The 20,205-nt window shown below is 41.7% G+C and overlaps 1 protein-coding gene across 2 annotated transcripts in view; it reads right to left on the bottom strand.

Annotated features, from left to right (window-relative positions):
- Positions 1-20,205, bottom strand: part of RGS12 (regulator of G protein signaling 12) — a 152,206-nt gene that overhangs the window by 122,966 nt on the left and 9,035 nt on the right. For both annotated transcript variants that reach the window (XM_039540911.1, XM_039540912.1), the window contains exon 2: positions 5,795-7,759. In XM_039540911.1, coding sequence (XP_039396845.1) covers positions 5,795-7,654 — 1,860 coding nt within the window. In that variant the 5' untranslated portion in view covers positions 7,655-7,759. The remainder of the gene's footprint in view (positions 1-5,794; positions 7,760-20,205) is intronic.

Raw genomic sequence — 20,205 nt, forward strand, 5'->3', positions numbered from 1 at the left:
GTTTTGAGCTCCATTTTAATGTTTATTAACACAGTAATAAGAGGAATTTCTGCTCCAGGAACCAATGCAAAAGTTATGAGAAGCCCCAGTTAGCAATGTGTCTTTGTTAATGGCGGAGTGTAGACCAGCAGCATGGTTACCCTCAACACCACCACATGCAGCTCAAAAAGGCAAGCAGGATATGTAAACAATAAAGAATATCTTTTAACTGTATAGTTTACAGAAAAACCACAGATCTTTTTTGCTAGGGCCATTCCTGTTTCTTAAAAATAATAACCTTACATTGCCATGCCTGTAAGTATGCCATTCTGTAATCATTCTATGGTCTATTGAGATGCCTGAAAGAAGAAGTTACTCACCGTGTGCAGTAACTATGGTTCTTCGAGATGTGTGTCCCTATGGGTGCTCCACCGTAGGTGTGTCTTCATCTCTGCGCTAGTGATCGGAGAACTTTGGTAGCAGTGTCTGTTGGGCCCCCACACCTACAGTCTCTCCTTGTGCTGTGCCATGAGGCTAGTCAGTGCACATGGACTAACCCTCCTCAGTTCCTTCTCTACCACAGAGTCATAGACAAGAACTCTGAATTGCAAGGGAGGAGGAAGGGTTGCAGAGCACCCATAGGGACACACATCTCAAAGAACCATCGTTACTGCACATGGTAACTTCTTCAGTTTGTGTCCCTCCACTGTACGTGACACCGCCCTCCAAGGAGTACCCCTTCTGAAGGGCTGGGACTTCAGAATCAGATCAGTTACAGATGACAGTACTGTGGTGCCAAAGATAGGATCAGAGGCAAAGTCCCCAGTGATTAAATAGTGTTCTGAGAAAGTGTGGTCTGACGCCCACGTCACCGCTCTACAGATATCTGAGATAGGGACATTCTTGAAGGTGACGAGAGATGAGGAGATTAATCTTGTGGAGTGTACACGGATCGACTCTGGAGGGGTCATGTTAGAAATTTGTCTGATACAATTTGAGACCCACTTAGAGAGTCTTTGGATCTTTCCGCCATAGAGAGGGGAAAACGTGCAGGGGACTTCCCAAAGGCATTTGTCCTATCAAGGTAGAAGGCCAGGGCTCTCCTAACATCTAGGATATGTAGTATAGCCTCCCTATTGTCTTGGTGAGGCTTGAAGTAGAAGATTGCAAGGTGAATCGATTTGATTCATGTGAAACAGGGAGGTTACCTTAGGGCTGAATTTTGGATACAATCTGAGTGTAACCTTGTCTGGAAAAAATACTGTGCACAGGGGATGTGCCATCAGAGCTGCTTTCTCTCCTATTCTTCTAGCCAAGGTAATTACTATCAGGAATGCTGTTTTCAGTGAGAGGTTTGTAAGTGAACAGATGGCTATGGGTTTGAAGGAGGGCCTAATCAGCCCTTTCAGTATGAGGTTTAGGTCCCACATGGGGGAAGAAAGTCAAGGTTGAGGGAAAAGGTTTATTATACCCTTAAGGAAACTTTTAGTGTTTGGGTGTGACAGCACTGAGTATCCTTCTAGAAGTTGGTGAAAGGCTGTAATAGCTGCTAGATGGACCCTCAGAGAGTTTAAGGATAATCCTGACTTTATCAGAGCATAATCTAGGATGTGTGGAAAAGTCATGGATGTTGGGGAGATTTGTTGGGACGTGTTCCAAATCTGAAACCTGGACCATTTCTGCAGGTAAGTTTGTCATGTGGAGGACTTTCTATTGTACAACAGAAACTCTGGTATCTCCCTTGAGCAGGAGTTCTCTCGGTGTTGGAACCAAGCAGGAACCATGCTTTGAGGCAGAGAATCCCTAAATTCAGATGCAGGATATGCCCTCTGTCCTGTGAGAGGAGGTGCAGAAAGGTCAGGAGAGAGATCGGCAAGCACATCGCAAGCTGTGCTAGGTAAGAGTACCAGGTCTGTCTCAGCCAACTTGGAGCAATCAGGATGATGTTAGCGCCATCCCTTTTTATCTTTAGCAGGACCTTCAGTAGTAGAGGAAATGCAAGAAATGTGTAAAGAAAGTCTTTGTCCCAGGGGAGTAGAAGGGCATTGCCCAGAGAGTGCTGCCTCGTCCCCACCCTGGAGCAGTAGGGTGGACATTTCTTGTTCTGGTAAGTGGCAAACAGGTCTGTGGACAGTGTTCCCTATGATGTGAATAAGTCATGGCGTATTGATGGGTATATTTCCCACTCATGATCATGTGAGAATTTGAGACTGAGATGGTCCACCTTCAAGGTCTATTTTCCTGGGAGGTAAGCTGTGGACAGAGTTACGTTGTGGGAGATGCACCAGTTCCATAATCTCATTGCCTCTGATGTAGTATATGCAGACTATGTTGTCCGTTAGGATCTTTGTATGTGATTCTGTGATCAGCAGGAGGAAATGGATGCAGGCGTTCCTGACTGCTCTTAGTTCAAGGAGGCCAATGTGGAGAGACATCTCTGTAGGCAACCATTTGCCTTGGGTCAGGAGACCATTTAAATGCACACCCCACCCAATGAGTGAAGCATTGGTGGTAAGGAGCAATGATGGTGATGTGTGCGAGAAGGGGATCCCTTTGCACACATTGGCTGGGACCTTCCACCAGTTTAAGGAGTTTTTCATCCCGGTGGATAGTAACTGGGGTTTGTCCAGCCTGTCTCTGGTCTCTAAACCAAACTGAACCATAGTTGGAGGCATTGCATGTGGAGTCTAGCGTGTGGTATCACTGCCAGGCCTATTGACACATGCCCCAAGAATTCAAGGCAAAGTCTGGCTGGTATCTGTGGACTGTATTGAATGGTATCGATGAGCGAAAGCAAGGATAGAAACCTGTGTTGAAGTAGGAGGGCTTTGGCCTGTATGGCATCTAGATCAGCCCCTAGGAATGCCAGGCACTGCACTGCAGTGAGGGTTGACTTCTGGGTGTTGATCTGTAAACCCAGTTCTATAACAAGTATATTATAGTATTGATGGCTCTGTGGGCTTCTTGGAGAAATCAGGCTCTGAGGAGACAGTTGTCCAGATATAGGTAAATCCTTATTCCTTGTGAACGTAAGTGAGCAGCTACCTCTGAGAGAACTTTGGAAAATACTCTTGGGACCAATGATAGTCTGAAGGGGAGGACTCTTTACTGGTAATAGTAGTTTCCCAGAGTGAACCTGAGAAATTGCCTGCGAGCGAGTAAAATCGAGATGTGAAAGTAGGCATCCTGGAGGTTGAGAGCCAAAAACCAGTCTCCCTGTTCCAGAGTTGGAATGGTCACCAATGAGGTGACCATCTTGAACTTCTGAGCCTTGACAAATTGTTGAGAGCTATGAGGTCCAATATGGGTCTCCAACCTCCCTTTATTTTAGGTATTAGGAGGTAACGACAGTAGAACCCCTTACCTTGTAGATGTTGAGATAGTGGTTCTATGGCTCCTAACTGGAGAAGATGAACTTTTGTGAGAAGGGTCCCTGAAGGATGAGGAAAGGTATATCAGAGGGGATATAGTGGTCAAATGGATGGGGTACCTGGATCAGACGATCTCTATAACCCATTGGTCCAACATTATGCGTTCCCAAGCACATCAGAACGCTGCTAATCGGTGGCCAAATGAGTATACAACCATGGTTGATTGCATCAGTTGTGGAGACTGGTCTCACAGCGCCCCAACCTGCCTGTCAAAAGTGGCATTTACAGCAGCAGATTGGGATGAGGCTTGCACTTTGGGAACTTCCCTTTCTCAATCTGCAGTTCATAATGGTTGATATTGAGATGCATAAGGTCTGTGCTGAGACTGGGGACTAAAATGTCTTTTACCCCAGTCTATAGATTGCCAGTCACCAGAGGGTAGCCCTGGAATCCTTTAAGGTATGAAGGAAGGCATCAGTATTTTCAGTAAAGAGCTTTGTGCACTCAAAAAGGAAGATCTTCCATCGTGGACTGCACCTCTCAGAGATGTAGGAGCGCTCTGCACCAAGGCTGAAGTGCTCAGTGCCAAGTCCAACCGCGGCTACAAGGTCAGTCTTAAGGCTGCCTCAATGAGTAGATCCTTCAAGTAAACGGCGTGGTCTTTCTGGGTCCAAGGCTTAAACACCTTACAAATTAGACAATGGTCTTTCCTATGAGCTTCCCCTAAGCACATGAGACAGCTTGAGTGCAGATCGCTCAAAGGCATAGACTTGTTGCATGCAGCACAAGGTTGAAACCCCATCAAGCAAGGCATGCCTCGGCACCAGGACGAAGGACAATGCTGCTATTTGAAAGTGGGGCTGTCCAAACTATCTAAAACTAACAAACTACTATTTACACTAAAATTTGAGAAAAACCATTAAGGGATGAGATTGCCTAAGCAATGAGAAGCTCCAGCAACTGTCATGGGCGGTAAGAAGGAACTGAAGAATGGCAGGGTCAGCAGGGCCTTATACCAGGATGCGATGCCAGAAGGCGCTAAAGCCAACCCAACGGATACTCCCATAGGAAAATTTCTGGCAACTGTGTGGGTGCACAAATACTTACACTGAAATGGATATGTGCAAGCATCAAAAAAAGGAGGAGTATTTTCCCACCAAAATTGAAGTTAGAATAGTGGTGATCATCACAATTATACAAGCCTGCTTTTTTGCCAGACCCTAGCTTCAAAAATGAAAATGGAAACTGTCAGTCCCAGCATCCCCATACTTTTTCAGAGCTCCTGGGTTGTTCTTTTCCTACAATTCCTTAGCAATTCCATAAACGGACTGGGGCACGTAAGAGCCTCAAGTTTGGTGGAACAGCAGAGAGAGGAGATATGGCAGGGCAGCATGGAAGTGGCATGCGGGCAGCACAGAGTGGGGAAGGAGGCCTGGGGGCAACAGCAGAGCAGGGGCCATTTCACTTCCACTGCAGCCCTTAAGCAGATTCCATATGGACTCATCAGAGCCTCACACCCCTACCTTCTACAAGCCTTAAATTAGTTTAGAGGCTTCCCACCTGCATGCAATCCTCACTAGGCTTATTAAGAGTTTCACAGTCACTCCTAGGAGTTTATTAAGTTAAATAAGCATGGGTAACCTAAAGCTCCTGGGGTGCCTAAAGGCTTGCAGAGCATGGGGGAGCTCCCAAAAATCCTCCTAAGATACCCTGACAGAACTCTACTCCTGTGAAACTCCTTAGATTCACATGAGAGAGGCTCCCCTGCAAAAGCTCTCAAGAGGTGCACAGGATTAGGGCTCCCTTCCTGCAGATCTCAGGAAGTCTGCAGAAACAGTGGCAAGTGTTGGTTCCACATCCCATGCCTTCTCTTCCTGTCTGATGTTATGACTATTTTAAAAACTAAAGTAACTCCCAAACAAAAACTCTGTAGAGATTAAATTATGATAGACACACATCTGTGAAAATCCTTACACGAACATTGTCATTAGCAAAATAAAGCTATTAAAAGTCTGGAAGTTTGAAGTAGTAAAGTAAGTTTACCTTTGACTTTTTACTTTTTCAAGTGTTTGTATTTAAATTTTACCTCTACTCTGAATTTCCTTTTTAAAAAGGTTGGTTTTCCCCAACAATGTTCTTTGTACAGTGTTTTATCCTTAAGTTACTGAAATATTCTCTCAATTTTAACTTCATCTTAACTTCTTTTGTGTCTGGGAATTAATTAGCATATTAATTAACAGATTTTTATGCAAAAGGTTATTATTAAGCCTTCCCCATTTGACACAGGAGGAGGGTGGGAAGAATAGCTCAGAAGGTCCACATATTAACACCTCTATGTACAATTTTATAATTACAAATGTTACACAAATTAAAAGTTTTATTACACATATGTAACAGTGTAACTTCAGAGTGTTTTGCAGTATCCTATATAGGAACATTCTTACCTTTTTAGCTTCTTTAGCCTTTCTAATATTGTGTTGAGGGCCAAACTTCTTGTGCGTGCAAAATACATTCTTAGACCATTCATTTTTATAGGATGTTAATTGGGGCTGACCAAAGCTGCCATCAACTCTATATCTGTCAGCTGGAATCTTATTCATTGGAGGGGGAAGAGTACCACAGTTAATACTTGACCAGCCATCTGTAGAATCCGTATAAGACTCCTGGTCACTGGCATTTCCATGTTGCCATTCTTGTAAGACATGAACAGGCAACCATCTCTGATTGCCTATGCCTACAATACTTTTCTTGGATGGCGGCACTGAACTTCGAGAAGAAACTAGTGGAACTTCAATACGAGCTGAAGGACTTAAGTGCTTACTTAAATTTTGTGATTTGTCATTCTGAATTATTTCTAAATGAGTGTTTCCTTCTTGTTCTTGACAGAAGCCATTCCAATGGGAAGCATGTTGATTCTGTCCCCTTCCAACTGGATTTTCCCATATACTATTAGGAATATGCTTACTTGGATTGCCTCCTAAATCAACCACCAAAACTCTATTGCTTTTTTCTTCTTGGTTAAAATTTCCAATACCACTATCACTGTTGCTGCTTGTACTGTTATTCTGATGAGCATCTGCATCGCCATCAAGAAAAGCTCTTGCGCGCATTCCCTCAATCAGCTCACCCATATCCCTATAGAGGACAGAGATAAATTGAAGGACAGGTAAAGATGACGTTGGAAATTCTAAACAGCCATTTGTGTCTGGATCTGCCGTACACTCCAGTCCAAAACGTCTTGCTATACCTTGGTGAATTTTATGATGAAATAATTCTGGATCCACCATGAACACGTGACAAGATGTCCTCAGAACCCCTTCATCTTCCTGAGCCAAGCTTGCATCATCATTTGTCTGCATGGTAACTAGCCCAAAAAATCTTCTATCATCAGGGCACACAGCACTAAATGCCAGTTTCTCTGCAGGATATTCTGCCACTACACCAGACTTGTCACTGCAGAGCTGAATACAGTCATGCATAATCTTCATCATCACTAATGAATGGATTTTCTGTTCTGCCCGAAGGCGTCTCATACATCCCCGAATAGCCTGCAAACTGTCATTTTCCAGATTTGAGCTTGTTGAAGGAAGTTCAATCGAGCCTAGGTAACCTACCACCATAGCAACATTTAAAATACTTGCATCTAACCCAAAGTTTTCTGGATTTTCCAGTCCAATTTGAAAAACTGCATCATCATGCAACACTTTGGATATTTCTTCCTTTGAAAGTAGATTAGGATTGTTATTTATACTTTCATGTCCAGTTTCAAATTTAGTAGCAGCAGACTCAGAAAGGGATCTTTGTTTTGGTACTGAATTCTCTGCATTACCAGCACAAAAACTAGGATTTTCAAATATCATGTTGAAAATTCCACCAGACTGCATTTCTTCAACAACCTTCTCCGCTCTATTTATGCCCAAGGCTTTAGAGTCAGGCTTTGGCTTCAGCCACCCTTTCCCATCATAAAAACCAACTTCTTCATCACTAGAACATGAGTCAATATGACTGTTGCCTTCAGCAATGACCATGTGCAGGACTCCAGAACATTTTCCTATTAGTTTCACCACATCTTCATGAGAAGCTTGTTTTACATTAATTTCATTAATTGCAAATATTTGATCTCCTGCTTTAAGTCCCACATAATCTGCAGGACTTCCTTTCATAACGCAGCTAAGAACACAGGGAGCTTGTCCAGAAAGGGTGAACCCATAGCCAGCTCTTCCTCTTGCAACTTCCACACTTCTTATCCGAGGAGGAGCATGCATATTGAGTCGACATTTCACTGTTTCCCCTGGTCTATACATTTTGATTAATCTCTGGAACAGGAGGAGCCCTTAATTAGTGCAATTCTTATTCATGTTTCACTTAGGTGCTTTCCTGGCATCCCAGTTCCTTCATCTGCAGAAGTCCTAAAGAATAAATAAATAAAAATTGATTTAATACTTGATATTTTCCTTTTTTGTTCTTCTTAGTGTTTGGGAATACATTTATCAAAATTACTATAAAAGATATCAAAATAATTAAATATTGGCATAGGATCATGATCTCTTGCTACTTTATTAATGCCAAAGCAAAGCTGAACAATTGTAGTGGACACACCTTAATGTTGATGCAAAAATTAATACAATTATAACTTTTAAAATATTAAGTTGTTACAACTTGTTTACTGACTATTAAGATATAGCTACAACAGGGGCCCCCCAATTTTTTGACAGAACAACCCCATTTTAATTACGTTTCCTGATGGGACCCCAGAAAGCAAGGACAACACTGTTTTGAAAAGCAAAATGGTGTCCTCTCTCAGCGTGACCTTGCATGCACCGTATTCGAGAGGTCATGTTGAGCGGAGCAAAATGGCATGCTTTGCACATTAGAGATCACCAGGACCCCATCTGCTTGACCCCATTTGAGAGCATGACCCACAGTTTGGGAACCACTGAGCCACAAGTATGTTACAGCCATAATACTTGAAAATAGGACAATACATATTATGTTTAGCTAGTTATGTTGCAAAATGCTAACGTTAACCAAAGACATTCCAGGATTTCTGCTATCACCCACAGACAAGAACATGTCAGAAAAGATAGCCCTCCCTAGCCGGAAAACCATGGGTTTTTTTACCCACGAGTAGCTGCATTTTAAACTTTACCTTGCTTTATCTTTATACTGTTTTCTTTTGTGCTGTATTTAAAAGATGGATTGGTTATTTAAATTTGTGCTTTGTACAAAATAGTTAATAAAAGTTTAATTGCTATAACAAACAGATTGTAACTCTATGGAACTTAGTCAAGGGACAAACCCCTAAAAGTGTCTTATCTAGACCAGGACACCTCCCTTTCTGTAAAATACCAGCTTGATACAAACATAATCCTTATTTCAAGAAGACAAACCATGTACAACATTCATGTTTTAGGAAGAGACCTGACTGTGAAAAGGAACTTAGGATGCATTAATAAAACTGGGTAAAACTACATAAAGAATTCTAGAAATATCTTTGATGAAAATAATTTTATAATTATTCTAAAAACTTGATTCAGAGAAGTCTCTAGGAAAAACATGTAGTAGGAAGTGTTTAGAATCTTATATATTTATTTTTTATACACTGAAATGACAAACACCTTAGTGAAATGTATACTTGCAAATGTTAGCTAAACAAAAAGCTCCTAATATAATTGCTATGTAATAGTAAAATGCTTTATGTACCAGCACAGAATGTAATAATAACCTTACTAAACTAATTACTAATGTAAGAATATTTAAATACAGAATATTTATATCAGTAGGAAAATTAATTACTCACAGTGCTCAAGCAACTCTCACCCAACTCAGGAAGACAAGAAGAATAATCTTTCCAAAAACTGTCATGTAGAATAACTAACTTTTTTTAAATAACTATTTAAACTAATGACTCTCTAAGAATTATTTAATAGTGAAAGACTGTTTTAAAAACCGAAAACTTTATATAAAGAACAGCAGTGTTTGGACTTTTCAGAAACAGAATTTCATTTCCTGTTAAACTGTTAAAATTGAAGAAATATCTCAGAAAATTGACTGAATAAAAAGTTAAAATTAACTTTAAAAGTTGCCTGATGCTTTCCTGCCACATAAACAAAAATCAGTTAGAAACACTGTGCATTTATTAAACAGACTGCATATTCAAGAGCTGAAGGTGTCACCTAAACCAACCCGCAAGGAATGGAGCCAATGAGTGACAGCAACAAGCTTTGAATCTAAAGAAGCCTGAAAGAGGTGTGTTTTCCTTTCTATTTCCATGAAATTATAGAAGGGTATAAAATCTCTGAAGTGAGCACTTCTCAGACACACACAAGCTCTACTATCCTGCTTAAACAGCAAGCACTTATCAATATATCCTCTCCATCTCTACAAGCAAGCTGCCATAAGAGCTAAGAAAAACGGAGAAGACTAAGAAGAAACCAAAACCAAGGAAACCTCCCAACATTTCAACATGGATTGATGAGAAGAAATTAACTAAGACATGGCCAAGGGATTAGATTAAAATCCTATGATTTTACTGGGATATAAAAATGCTGTTGTAATTTAAAATACCAACAGTTTCTTCTGTTAATCACCAAATGATTATTAGTCCATGGATTCCCGGGGAGGAGATGGGACTAAATATTAGTAAACAAAAATAGTAAGATATAAGGTTCTTGATATTCACAATTCGCACATCTCAAGACAGCTCCTTAAATGGCTTCTTTTAAGCGACAGATTTAAATATTTTTTTCAATTTCATAGGATTTAGTTAAGATGGCTTACATTGCCCATCTATAAACTGACTGGTTGTTGTTGTTGTTTTGTTGTTATTAATAATAACTAGACAGGGTCCCACCTGCCCGTAAGCAAATTATTTTGCCCATACACTATTTTGCCCAAACAGTTTTTAAGTATTTAGTAAGATATCAAGACTGAATTCACAATAATTTAGGGAAACAATATTCATTGGTCTTAATTTACCAAAGTATGCCCCACCCACCAAAGGCAGTCCACTGTCAAGGTTATAATTAGGGCTCTACCAAATTGATGGCCATGAAAAACATATCACGGACCTTGAAATCTGGTCTCCCCTTGTGAAATCTGGTCTTTTGTGTGCTTTTACCCTATATCATACAGATTTCACAGGGGAGACCAAAGTTTCTCAAATTGGGAGCCCTGACCAAAAAGGGAGCTGCAGGGAGTCACAGTAATGCCACCCTTGCTTCTACATGCCTTCAGAGCTGGGCAGCTGGAGAGCAGCAGATGTTGGCCGGGCACCCACTCTGAAGCAGCGCCCTGCCAGCAGCAGTGCAGAAGTAAGGGTGGCAATATTATACCATACCATGCCACACTTACTTCTGTGCTGCTACCTTCAGGGCTGGGCAGCCAGAGAGTGGTGGTTGCTGACTGAAGGCTCAGCTATGCAGGCAGCAACCCGGAAGCGAGGGTGACAATACTATACCACCCCATCCTTACTTGTGCACTACTGCTGCTGGCGGCAGCTCTGCTTTCAGAGCTGGGCTCCCAACCAGCAGCCACTGCTCTCCAGCTGCCCAGCTCTGGTTACTAGTGGAGTTCCTCAGGGATTGGTTTTGGGACCAATTTTATTTAACCTTTTTATTACTGACCTTGGCACAAAAAGCGGGAATGTGCTAATAAAGTTTGCGGATGACACAAAGCTGGGAGGTATTGCTAACACAGAGAAGGACCGGGATATCATACAGGAAGATCTGGATGACCTTGTAAACTGGAGTAATAGTAATAGGATGAAATTTAATAGTGAAAAGTGCAATGTCATGCATTTAGGGATTAATAAGAATTTTAGTTATAAATTGGGGACACATCAGTTGGAAGTAACAGAGGAGGAGAAGGACCTTGGAGTATTGGTTGATCACAGGATGACTATGAGCTGCCAATGTGATATGGCCGTTAAAAAAGCTAATGCAGTTTTAGGATGCATCAGGCGAGGTATTTCCAGTAAAGATAAGGAGGTGTTAGTACCATTATATAAGGCACTGGTGAGACCTCATCTGGAATACTGTGTGCAGTTCTGGTCTCCCATGTTTAAGAAGGATGAATTCAAACTGGAACAGGTTCAGAGACAGGCTACTAGGATGATCTGAGCAATGGAAAACCTGTCTTATGAAAGGAGACTCAAAGAGCTTGGCTTGTTTAGCCTAACCAAAAGAAGGTTGAGGGGGGATAGGATTGCTCTTTATAAATATATCAAAGGGATTAATATCAGGGAGGGAGAGGAATTATTTAAGCTTAGTACCAATGTGGACACAAGAACAAATGGATATAAACTGGACACTAGGAAGTTTAGACTTGAAATTAGACGAAGGTTTCTAACCATTAGAGGAGTGAAGTTCTGGAACAACCTTTCAAGGGGAGTAGTGGGGGCAAAAGACATATCTGGCTTTAAGACTAAGCTTGATAAGTTTATGGAAGGGATGGTATGATGGGATAGCCAAATTTTGGCAATTAATTTAGCGATTGATCTTTGATTATCAGCAGGTAAGTATGCCCCGTGGTCTGTGATGGGATGTTAGATGGGTTGGGATCTGAGTTACTATAGAGAATTCTTTCCTGGGTGCTGGCTGGTGAGTCTTGCCCACATGCTCAGGGTTTAACTGATCGCCATATTTGGGGTCGGGAAGGAATTTTCCTCCGGGGCAGATTGGCAGAGGGCCTGGAGGTTTTTCGCTTTCCTCTGCAGCATAGGGCACTGGTTTTCCATTGTTGGAGGATTCTCTGCAGCTTGAGGTCTTCAAACCACAATTTGAGGACTTCAGTAACTCAGACATAGGTTAGGGGGTTGTTATAGAAGTGGATGGGTGAGATTCTGTGGCCTGCGTTGTGCAGGAGGTCAGACTAGATGATCATAATGGTCCCTTCTGACCTTAAAGTCTATGAGTCTATTTCAGATTTAAATAGCTGAAATTGTGAAATTTGCAATTTTAAAAATCCTTCTGGTCATGAAATTGACCAGAATGGACTCTGAATTTGGTATGGTCCTAGTTATACTCTCTGTTAAAAGCTCTCCATAGACACACATACAGAAGAGACTGTAATGCAAGTAATCAGTCTATCATTGGTGTACTGTTACTTGTGTTGTTTTATGTTTTCTTTTCCTTTCTAATAAAATAGACATGGTTAATAATTGAGGTTATTCTGCTTGATCTCAATCATGGTGTCCCCTAAGGTATACAAATGAATCCCTGTGACTAAGTTTTCACCTACACTACAAGGTACAGATGTGTGTGACGCTGGCAGACAATGTGCCAGCCTATGCCAAGGCCCCCAAGTCTCACTGAACACCGAAAAATCCATAGCTGGAAACCAATCTGGCTCACCTATGTGTTAGCATTATTAAAATAGATGTTAAGTTTATAAGAATGTATTTAGATTTGATGAAATACTTGTAGGATGCTGCATGTATTGGTGAGACACGGTGGGTGAGATAATATCTTTTATTGGACCAACTTCTGTTAGTGAGAAAAACAAGCTTTCCAGCTTGTCTTGATCTCACTTATAATATTTGTATCCCATGGTATAAAATTATACTGAGTGTTTGCAGCGTAAGCCTCTGTAACTGTAAATCACCAACCAGGAAAGAAGCATTAATTAACATAAAGTGCTCGTCCTGCACACAAGAAGGCCCAAAGAAACCAAAATGAGCCATTGTGAAACATCAAAGTGTCACAACCCAATGGCCCCCTTCCCCTAGGGAGTCCCCTGGGAAGGCAGATCAGCTCTGTATATTGCTAACACTGTAGCAAGCATCGCAACGCGTTTTGGGGAGGGTTAAAGGTGTGTGAATGGAGAATGGAAGATTCCATTGCAGGTTTACGAGAGGCCAAGGGGCGGGGGGGGGGAGAAGAAAGCAGAGAACGAGTTAACTCAACGCTGCAGCTAGTAAGCTCAGTCCGAAGATAAGATGCTGACTCCAGCCCAAGGCCAGCTGCTCCCTGCCAAGACATAAGGGGGGGAAGTCCAACCCCCCCACTCAGCCAGGAGAAGAGAAGAAATAAGTTGAGCAGAGCTGCAGAGATAACAGCGAGAACAGTGAGAGCGAATGAAACGGCAACAGCAAAGGCCAACAGAAGGGAAAACAGTCTCCGGAGTCGGAATGTTTTGGGAAACCAGGGAGGGCACAGCAAGCCTGTTTGGACTGGTACAAAGAACACCAGGAACAGAGGATCCTGAACGAACCCCACCCTCCACCCACAAGGAGCCCAGGACTTTAAAACCCTCCTGAGAGCTAAAGCAACTCAGAGAGCACAGCAGATTCTTGGATGGCCTGGGCCCAGGACAGCATTCCCATCCACCTTCCCCTCACCCTTCTTCTGACATTACACCCAGAATTGGCTAGTCTGGGTCATACATGTGTGAGTATGAAAGTGGACTAGGGCTTGGGGCATTAACGCTTTCTTTCTTCCCCTCAAGGATGTGGGAGCGTTTCCAGCACACTCTGCTGTTATTTTATTATTTTATCAATAAAGGTTTAAAATTTAGAGACACTTGGTGTGCCTCGTCATCTCCTCCCCAAAAAAGATCCTGTGGCCCAGCCTGATCAACTGTGGCCCAGGCAGATTGGTAACGAAAATCTGTCACAAAAGGACTAAGACGGATTGTCCTACATGCACACCCGTTAAGAGGAGATGGGGATCAAACACCTGTTCCGTCAGTTTGAATGCTGGGGGAAGGAAATAAAAATCCCTGTGACGTTGCACTCTATATGATTTTATGAAAGTATGCTGATGACTGTGAATATAATGTAACTAAAATATGCTTCATGCAAAAGGTCTCTTGTAAGGTATCATTACAGAGCTTATAATCTATCGAGTGTGATCATCCTATTTGTATAAATGTATCATTCTTGTACCTGAAACTAGAAATATGAAATATAACTCTGAGGGCCTATTGTAATTATGCAAAGTGTGGGCCATTAATGGTGGTTTGGAGTCTTGATGGCTCCCATCAACCGGGACAATTGACTGTGGATGGCTCTGTTTGCAGGCAGGCCTTCCTGTGAGTCAGGCTGGGAGGAATGAAGGCTTGGGGTCTTACAGTGACATGTGATCATGTCACCTGAACTGGAATCCATCTTTAACCTGGTATTTTTCCATTGAGAAGGAGGGGACAAAGGATTCCCACCTTATGCAAAAGATATACAAGTGGGTGGAACAGAACAAAGGAGGCAGCCATCATGAGAAATACCCTAGCTACCACCTGAGCTGAAACAAGGGCTGTACCAGGGGAAAGGATTGTGTCCAGACCAGGAAAGCATCCAGTCTGTGAAAGAAAATTACTGAAACATCTGAGGGTGAAATTTTATCTGTATTCAGTTTTTTTACTGTATTAGGCTTAGACTGGCGTGTTTCATTTTATTTTACTTGGTAATTCACTTTGTTCAGTCTGCTATTACTTGGAACTACTTAAATCCTACTTTCTGTATTTAATAAAATCACTTTTTACTTATTAATTAACCCAGAGTATGTATTAATACCTGGGAGGGGAGGGGGCAAACAGCTGTGCATATCTCTCTATCAGTGTTATAGAGGGTGAACAATTTATGAGTTTACCCTGTATAAGTTTTATACAGGGTAAAATGGATTTATTTGGGGTTTGGACCCCATTGGGAGTTGGGCATCTGAGTGTTAAAGACAGGAATGCTTCTTAAGCTACTTTCAGTTAAGTCTGCAGCTTTGGGGCATGTGGTTCAGAACTTGGGTCTGCAACCCTGACTGGAGTCCCAAGCTGGCAGGGAAACCAGGGGAAGTAGTAGTCTTGGCACATCCGTTGGCAGCCCTAAGGGGGTTTCTGTGATCCAATCCATCACATCCCTGATCAGAAGTAACTGTATCACTGTGCTGCTTAGAATTTGGAGAGGGCAATATTTCTAAGCATAAGCAAGTGATCCCCAAGCTGCTTAGCTTGAGTTAGCCCTAAAGAACATAAAAGAACTGGCACATTACAGCAGCTTTTATTTCTCTCTGGAACCTAAGTAACTCATTTGTGTGTGTTTGTTTACCTGCTTTAACCTTGTAAATAACGCTCTTACTTCTCTTCTTAGTTAATAAATCTTTAGTTAGTTTATTATAGGATTGGATACAAACATTGTCTTTGGTTTGCAATCTGAGGAACAACTGACCTGGAGTAATTGCCTGGTTCTTTGGGACTGGGAACAACCTGAATGTTATTGTGAATTTTGGTTTAAGAGATCACCTATCACAAAGTTAGGCTTGCCTGGGTGGCAAGATAGACAGTCCCCTGGGGTACCCTGGTCTGTGAATCTATGTTCAGGCATTACAACAGCCTTCGGAGTTCACACTAGATTCAAGAAACCTAAGTACCGTAGAACCTCAGAGTTACAAACACCTCAGGAATGGAGGTTGTTCATGACTCTGAACAAAACATTATGGTTGTTCTTTCAAAACTTTACAGCTGAACATTGACTTAACACAGCTTTGAAACTTTAATGCAGAAAAAAATGCTGGTTTTAACCATCTTAATTTACATGAAACAAGCAGAGAAACAGTTTCCTTACCTTGCCAAATCTTTTTTTTTCTTTTAAACTTCCCCTTTATTTTTGTAGTGGTTTACGATTAACACAGTACTGTACAGTATTTGCCCTTTGGGGGGGGGCGAGGGTAAGGGTCTCTGCTGCCTGATTGCATACTTACAGTTCCAAAGAGGTGTGTGGTTGACCGGTCAGTTCATAACTCTGGAGTTCGTAATTCTGAGGTTCTACTGTATAGAACTCACAAACCAGGGCACAAACCCAAACTGGTTGTAACAGTCTGCTCTGAGGCTGGTACTCATGCTCGTGAGCCAGATAAATCTGACCATGTAATTCCCCCTGCTTGTGTACAAATACTAATACTAGCTCTCATCGAACTCATACTAATATAAATAGCAGCATAGCCATGGTAGCACTGGTAAAGACAGCAGAGGCATGGCTAACTGTGCCAAGTACAAATCTGCCTGAAACCACACTCAATGAGAGCTAGCACAAGAAGATGTATGTGAGCACGGGAACCATACCCCTATCTCGTAATGTAGACATAGCCTAAAGTAGAAGCAGTCACCCCTGGATTGGGGGTAAGAGAAAAAATTAGTAAGAGCTGGCCTACCATTTCATGTTTTTCTAAATTAAATATTTTTAGAATTTTTAAAATAAAATTACTTGGCATCCAGCAATTTAAGTTTATCCACTTTCCACCTCACAAAAGGTATCACTGAAAAATTATTAATAGTCAATACTTATAATACTTCTCATTTATAGATCTGAAAGTGATTAGTAATGAGGGCAAGTATAATTATCCTCACTTTACAGATGGAGAAGCAGAGGCAGACAAACTGACTTGCCCAATACACCTCTACCTCGATAGAACGCTGTCCTCGGGAGCCAAAAAAACTTACCGTGTTATAGGTGAAACCGTGTTATATCGAACTTGCCCCCCCGGAGCACTGCTTTACCGCATTATATCCGAATTCGTGTTATATCGGATCGTGCTATATAGGGGTAGAGGTGTATAACAACAGCTCAGTGGCAAATCTAGGTCTCCTGGCTCTTAGCCTGGTGTTCTTATACTGAACATGCTGCCTCTCTTCACAATAAATGTGATAGCACAGCCAGACTATCTACTATCACTGTAAGAGTCACTGTCACAGTTTTGATGTTATTTAAAATGGCTAATTCTATTTTAATACAGGACAAGTAGATATCATCATTTCACCTACTGAATACTTGTGCAGCAGACTGTCAACTCACTGCATCCTTACTGACCTGCTACATTCTGCAGAATAATACACATCAATTTAAGTCACAGAGCAGTCTTCAGACGTGAAATCTATTAAGTAATACTTAGGAATATACTAGTTATTTGGACTAATATTAATTGACAACAGTTTTTAAAATATATATATCTGCAGGTAGGTACCCTGGCACACATTCTACTTGATGTAAGTAAGAAGGGGCTACATAGTTTTTGTTAATAAAAATAAGGGTTTCCACATTCATGGATCAGACTACCCACCTGACCACACAATGTATCACATCTACTCTAAAACACTTCTGTCCGATCATGTAGGACAGCAATATTGTTCTGTGTTATGTTCATCCCTTAATTTAAAGTGACCTACTACATAGTCTGGAAAGCAAAAAATTAAAAGTTGTGAGAATGAAAAAAAAAAAAAGAAAGAGGGATAGAGTGCATGATCCAGTAAGGGAAAGAAGGGACATGAAATTAGACAGGTATGAAACATGAGAGAAAAAAGTGGACAGGAACCCTGAAAACTGTTACTTGCCTGTATTGTAAGTGCTGTTCTTTGAAATATGTACATGTATTCCACTCAGGCATGCACACGCCCATCACACTGAAGCTAGAGAACTTTACCTAGCAGTACCTGTAGAAGCAGTGCTCACGCTCTGTGGTTCTAGCCCCTCCCCAGGCTATTTAAGGGCAGCACTGCCCCGATTCCCCTTAGTTCCTTCATACATCAAGAATAGAGACTGATGTAGAGGAGATGGAGAGTGGGTCATGGAATACACGTGTGTATTCACATTTTGAAAAACAATTACAGAACAGGTAAGTTACTGTCTTTTCTTCTTTAAGTGGTCACAGACTGGTATTCCACTTAGGACACCCACAAGCAGTACCGTAAGAGGTGGGACTCAAAGTCTATTTAAACAATGACTGCAGGAATCCCTTCCTAAAAAGTTTGCATCTAACCTAGACATAATGGTAATTGAATAGTGCCTGGTAAAAAGTATGTACAGAAGACCAGGTGGCAGCCCTGAAAATGCCCAATACTAAAACATCACTGAGGAATGTTATCACTGTCACTTGGGCTCTCACTGAATGAGCTCATAATCTCTGTGGGGGCATGGTCTGAGCTATTTCATATGCTGATGTAATGAAGTTATCCGCCTGGAAATCATTCGTGCAGAGACCACCTGACCCAAAAGAGCCTAATTCTTTCCAGGTAAAACATCAAGCATCACCTCACAATCAACACATGAAGTCGTTGTTCATATGCACTGATTTAGGAAAGAACACTGGTAAATCAATCATTTAGTTAAGATGAAACCATGAAACCACATTCAATAAAAACTTTGGATGTGGCCATAGGTCCACTTTGTCCTTGAAAAACGGTGTGTATGCAGGTTCTGCCATTAAGACCTGTAGCTGGCATCCTCTCCTTGCAGGTGTTATAGCCAACATGATACAAGGCAGTGATTAGATGGCCCAGCTCCATCCCATGTACCAGAGGAATCAAGGTGTTGATCAGCACTCCTGTTAGACAATGACGAAGAACCTCTCTGATCTCTGGAGTGATCTTGGTTCATCACAGAGGTCCTTTTACTTGGAGGATCAGAGGAAGGAGAATGATCCCCTTTCCTCGTAGGGAAATCATCAGACTTCAAACTGGAACAACATCTCATGTCAGCTTGAAGACAACTATGGAACTAGTTGATCAGCGGAGGTCCCCAGTGCCAAAGCAGGCCTCATGGCCTGTTCCAAAAGATGTGGCTTTAAATACATGTCCCTTGCCACCAGTGCTCTCTTTCTGAATCTTTTACTGATGGAACATTTTTCTTTAACGTGCCCTTCTCCCAGCACAACCACCACCATATGGGGGTGGGGGGGTCACTATTGGAGATAGCCACCCCACATGGCACACAATGGTTAAACCCTGGTGAGGGCATCTAACCTAACTAAATGCCGAAAACTAAACAAGGGGTACTACTAAACTAAAATATATATAATGAAATCTAATAAGACTGAGAATGTGGAAGTGTGAGGTAAATCACCACTCAGAATGCTCCAACTCTAGCCACGGGCGGTGAGAAGGAACTGGGGGTGGGATCCAGAGCACTGGTGCCCTTAAATAGCCAGGTGAGGGGCTAGAGCCACAGGGGGCGAGTGCCACCCCTGTGGGTACTGGTTGGCAAATTTCTCCAGCTTCGGCATTCTGGGCAGAGGCACTCCTGGGTGGAATGCATGTCTGCAACAATTCAAAAAAAAAAAAAAACCCTTCTTTTTCCCCACCTTTAACATATTCAGATATTATGGTGTTGCTATGATATAAAAACTTACATAGACAAAAACTTTGTCCAAGCCTTGAGCAGCATTCACTCAAAGAAAGAAGCAAGCAAGTGTTCATGGGGTGGAAGGAAGCCAGTAATTTGTCCATCCAGATATACACCAAATTAAAAGGAAGTGTGGGGTATTCCTTTGAAGATGTACAAGAAGTAGGAAGAAAAGGGCAGACCACGACATAATGTAAACATGCATTAGACGTGCATGAATGGAGGCAAAAAGTTCTGCCCCTTCGGTATACCTGGACTGCAGGCAAGTCGTTGACAGCCTATAAAATGCAGGCCTCCTTATGTCCTCTCAGTCTAGTAATGAAGCACGACGCAGAAAGACCACAATGATAACCATAGACTGGGGTGGCCAAAAAGACAAAAACAGTAGGCGATGGGGATGATAAACATTTTTATGTATTCATATTTGGTTATTTCACCTTGTGTTATATTTTTGAGCAAGGCTTCCTTTCATACTTCAGGAGCAGCATCACATATATATATATTCTCTCTTTACCTGCAGAAAAAGCTACTGCTGTCAAACGCTGGTTTAGCACTTCAACAAACTATGGTTCCAGGTACTTAGCTAGAGAGTGCTCCACTTCAGTGGTTTGATTTTCTTTAAAATTTTAGCAGCAAACACATATTGCTTGATTTTTTTTTGTTTAAATGATTCTCATAGATTTTAGCAAACTTAGGTCTTAATAGAAGTTGTCATAATTTCAAATAGGCTTTTTAAAAAAATACTTTATTAATTAG

The sequence above is a fragment of the Mauremys reevesii genome, linkage group 5 (assembly GCF_016161935.1).
Source record: "Mauremys reevesii isolate NIE-2019 linkage group 5, ASM1616193v1, whole genome shotgun sequence".
NCBI lineage: Eukaryota > Metazoa > Chordata > Testudines > Geoemydidae > Mauremys > Mauremys reevesii.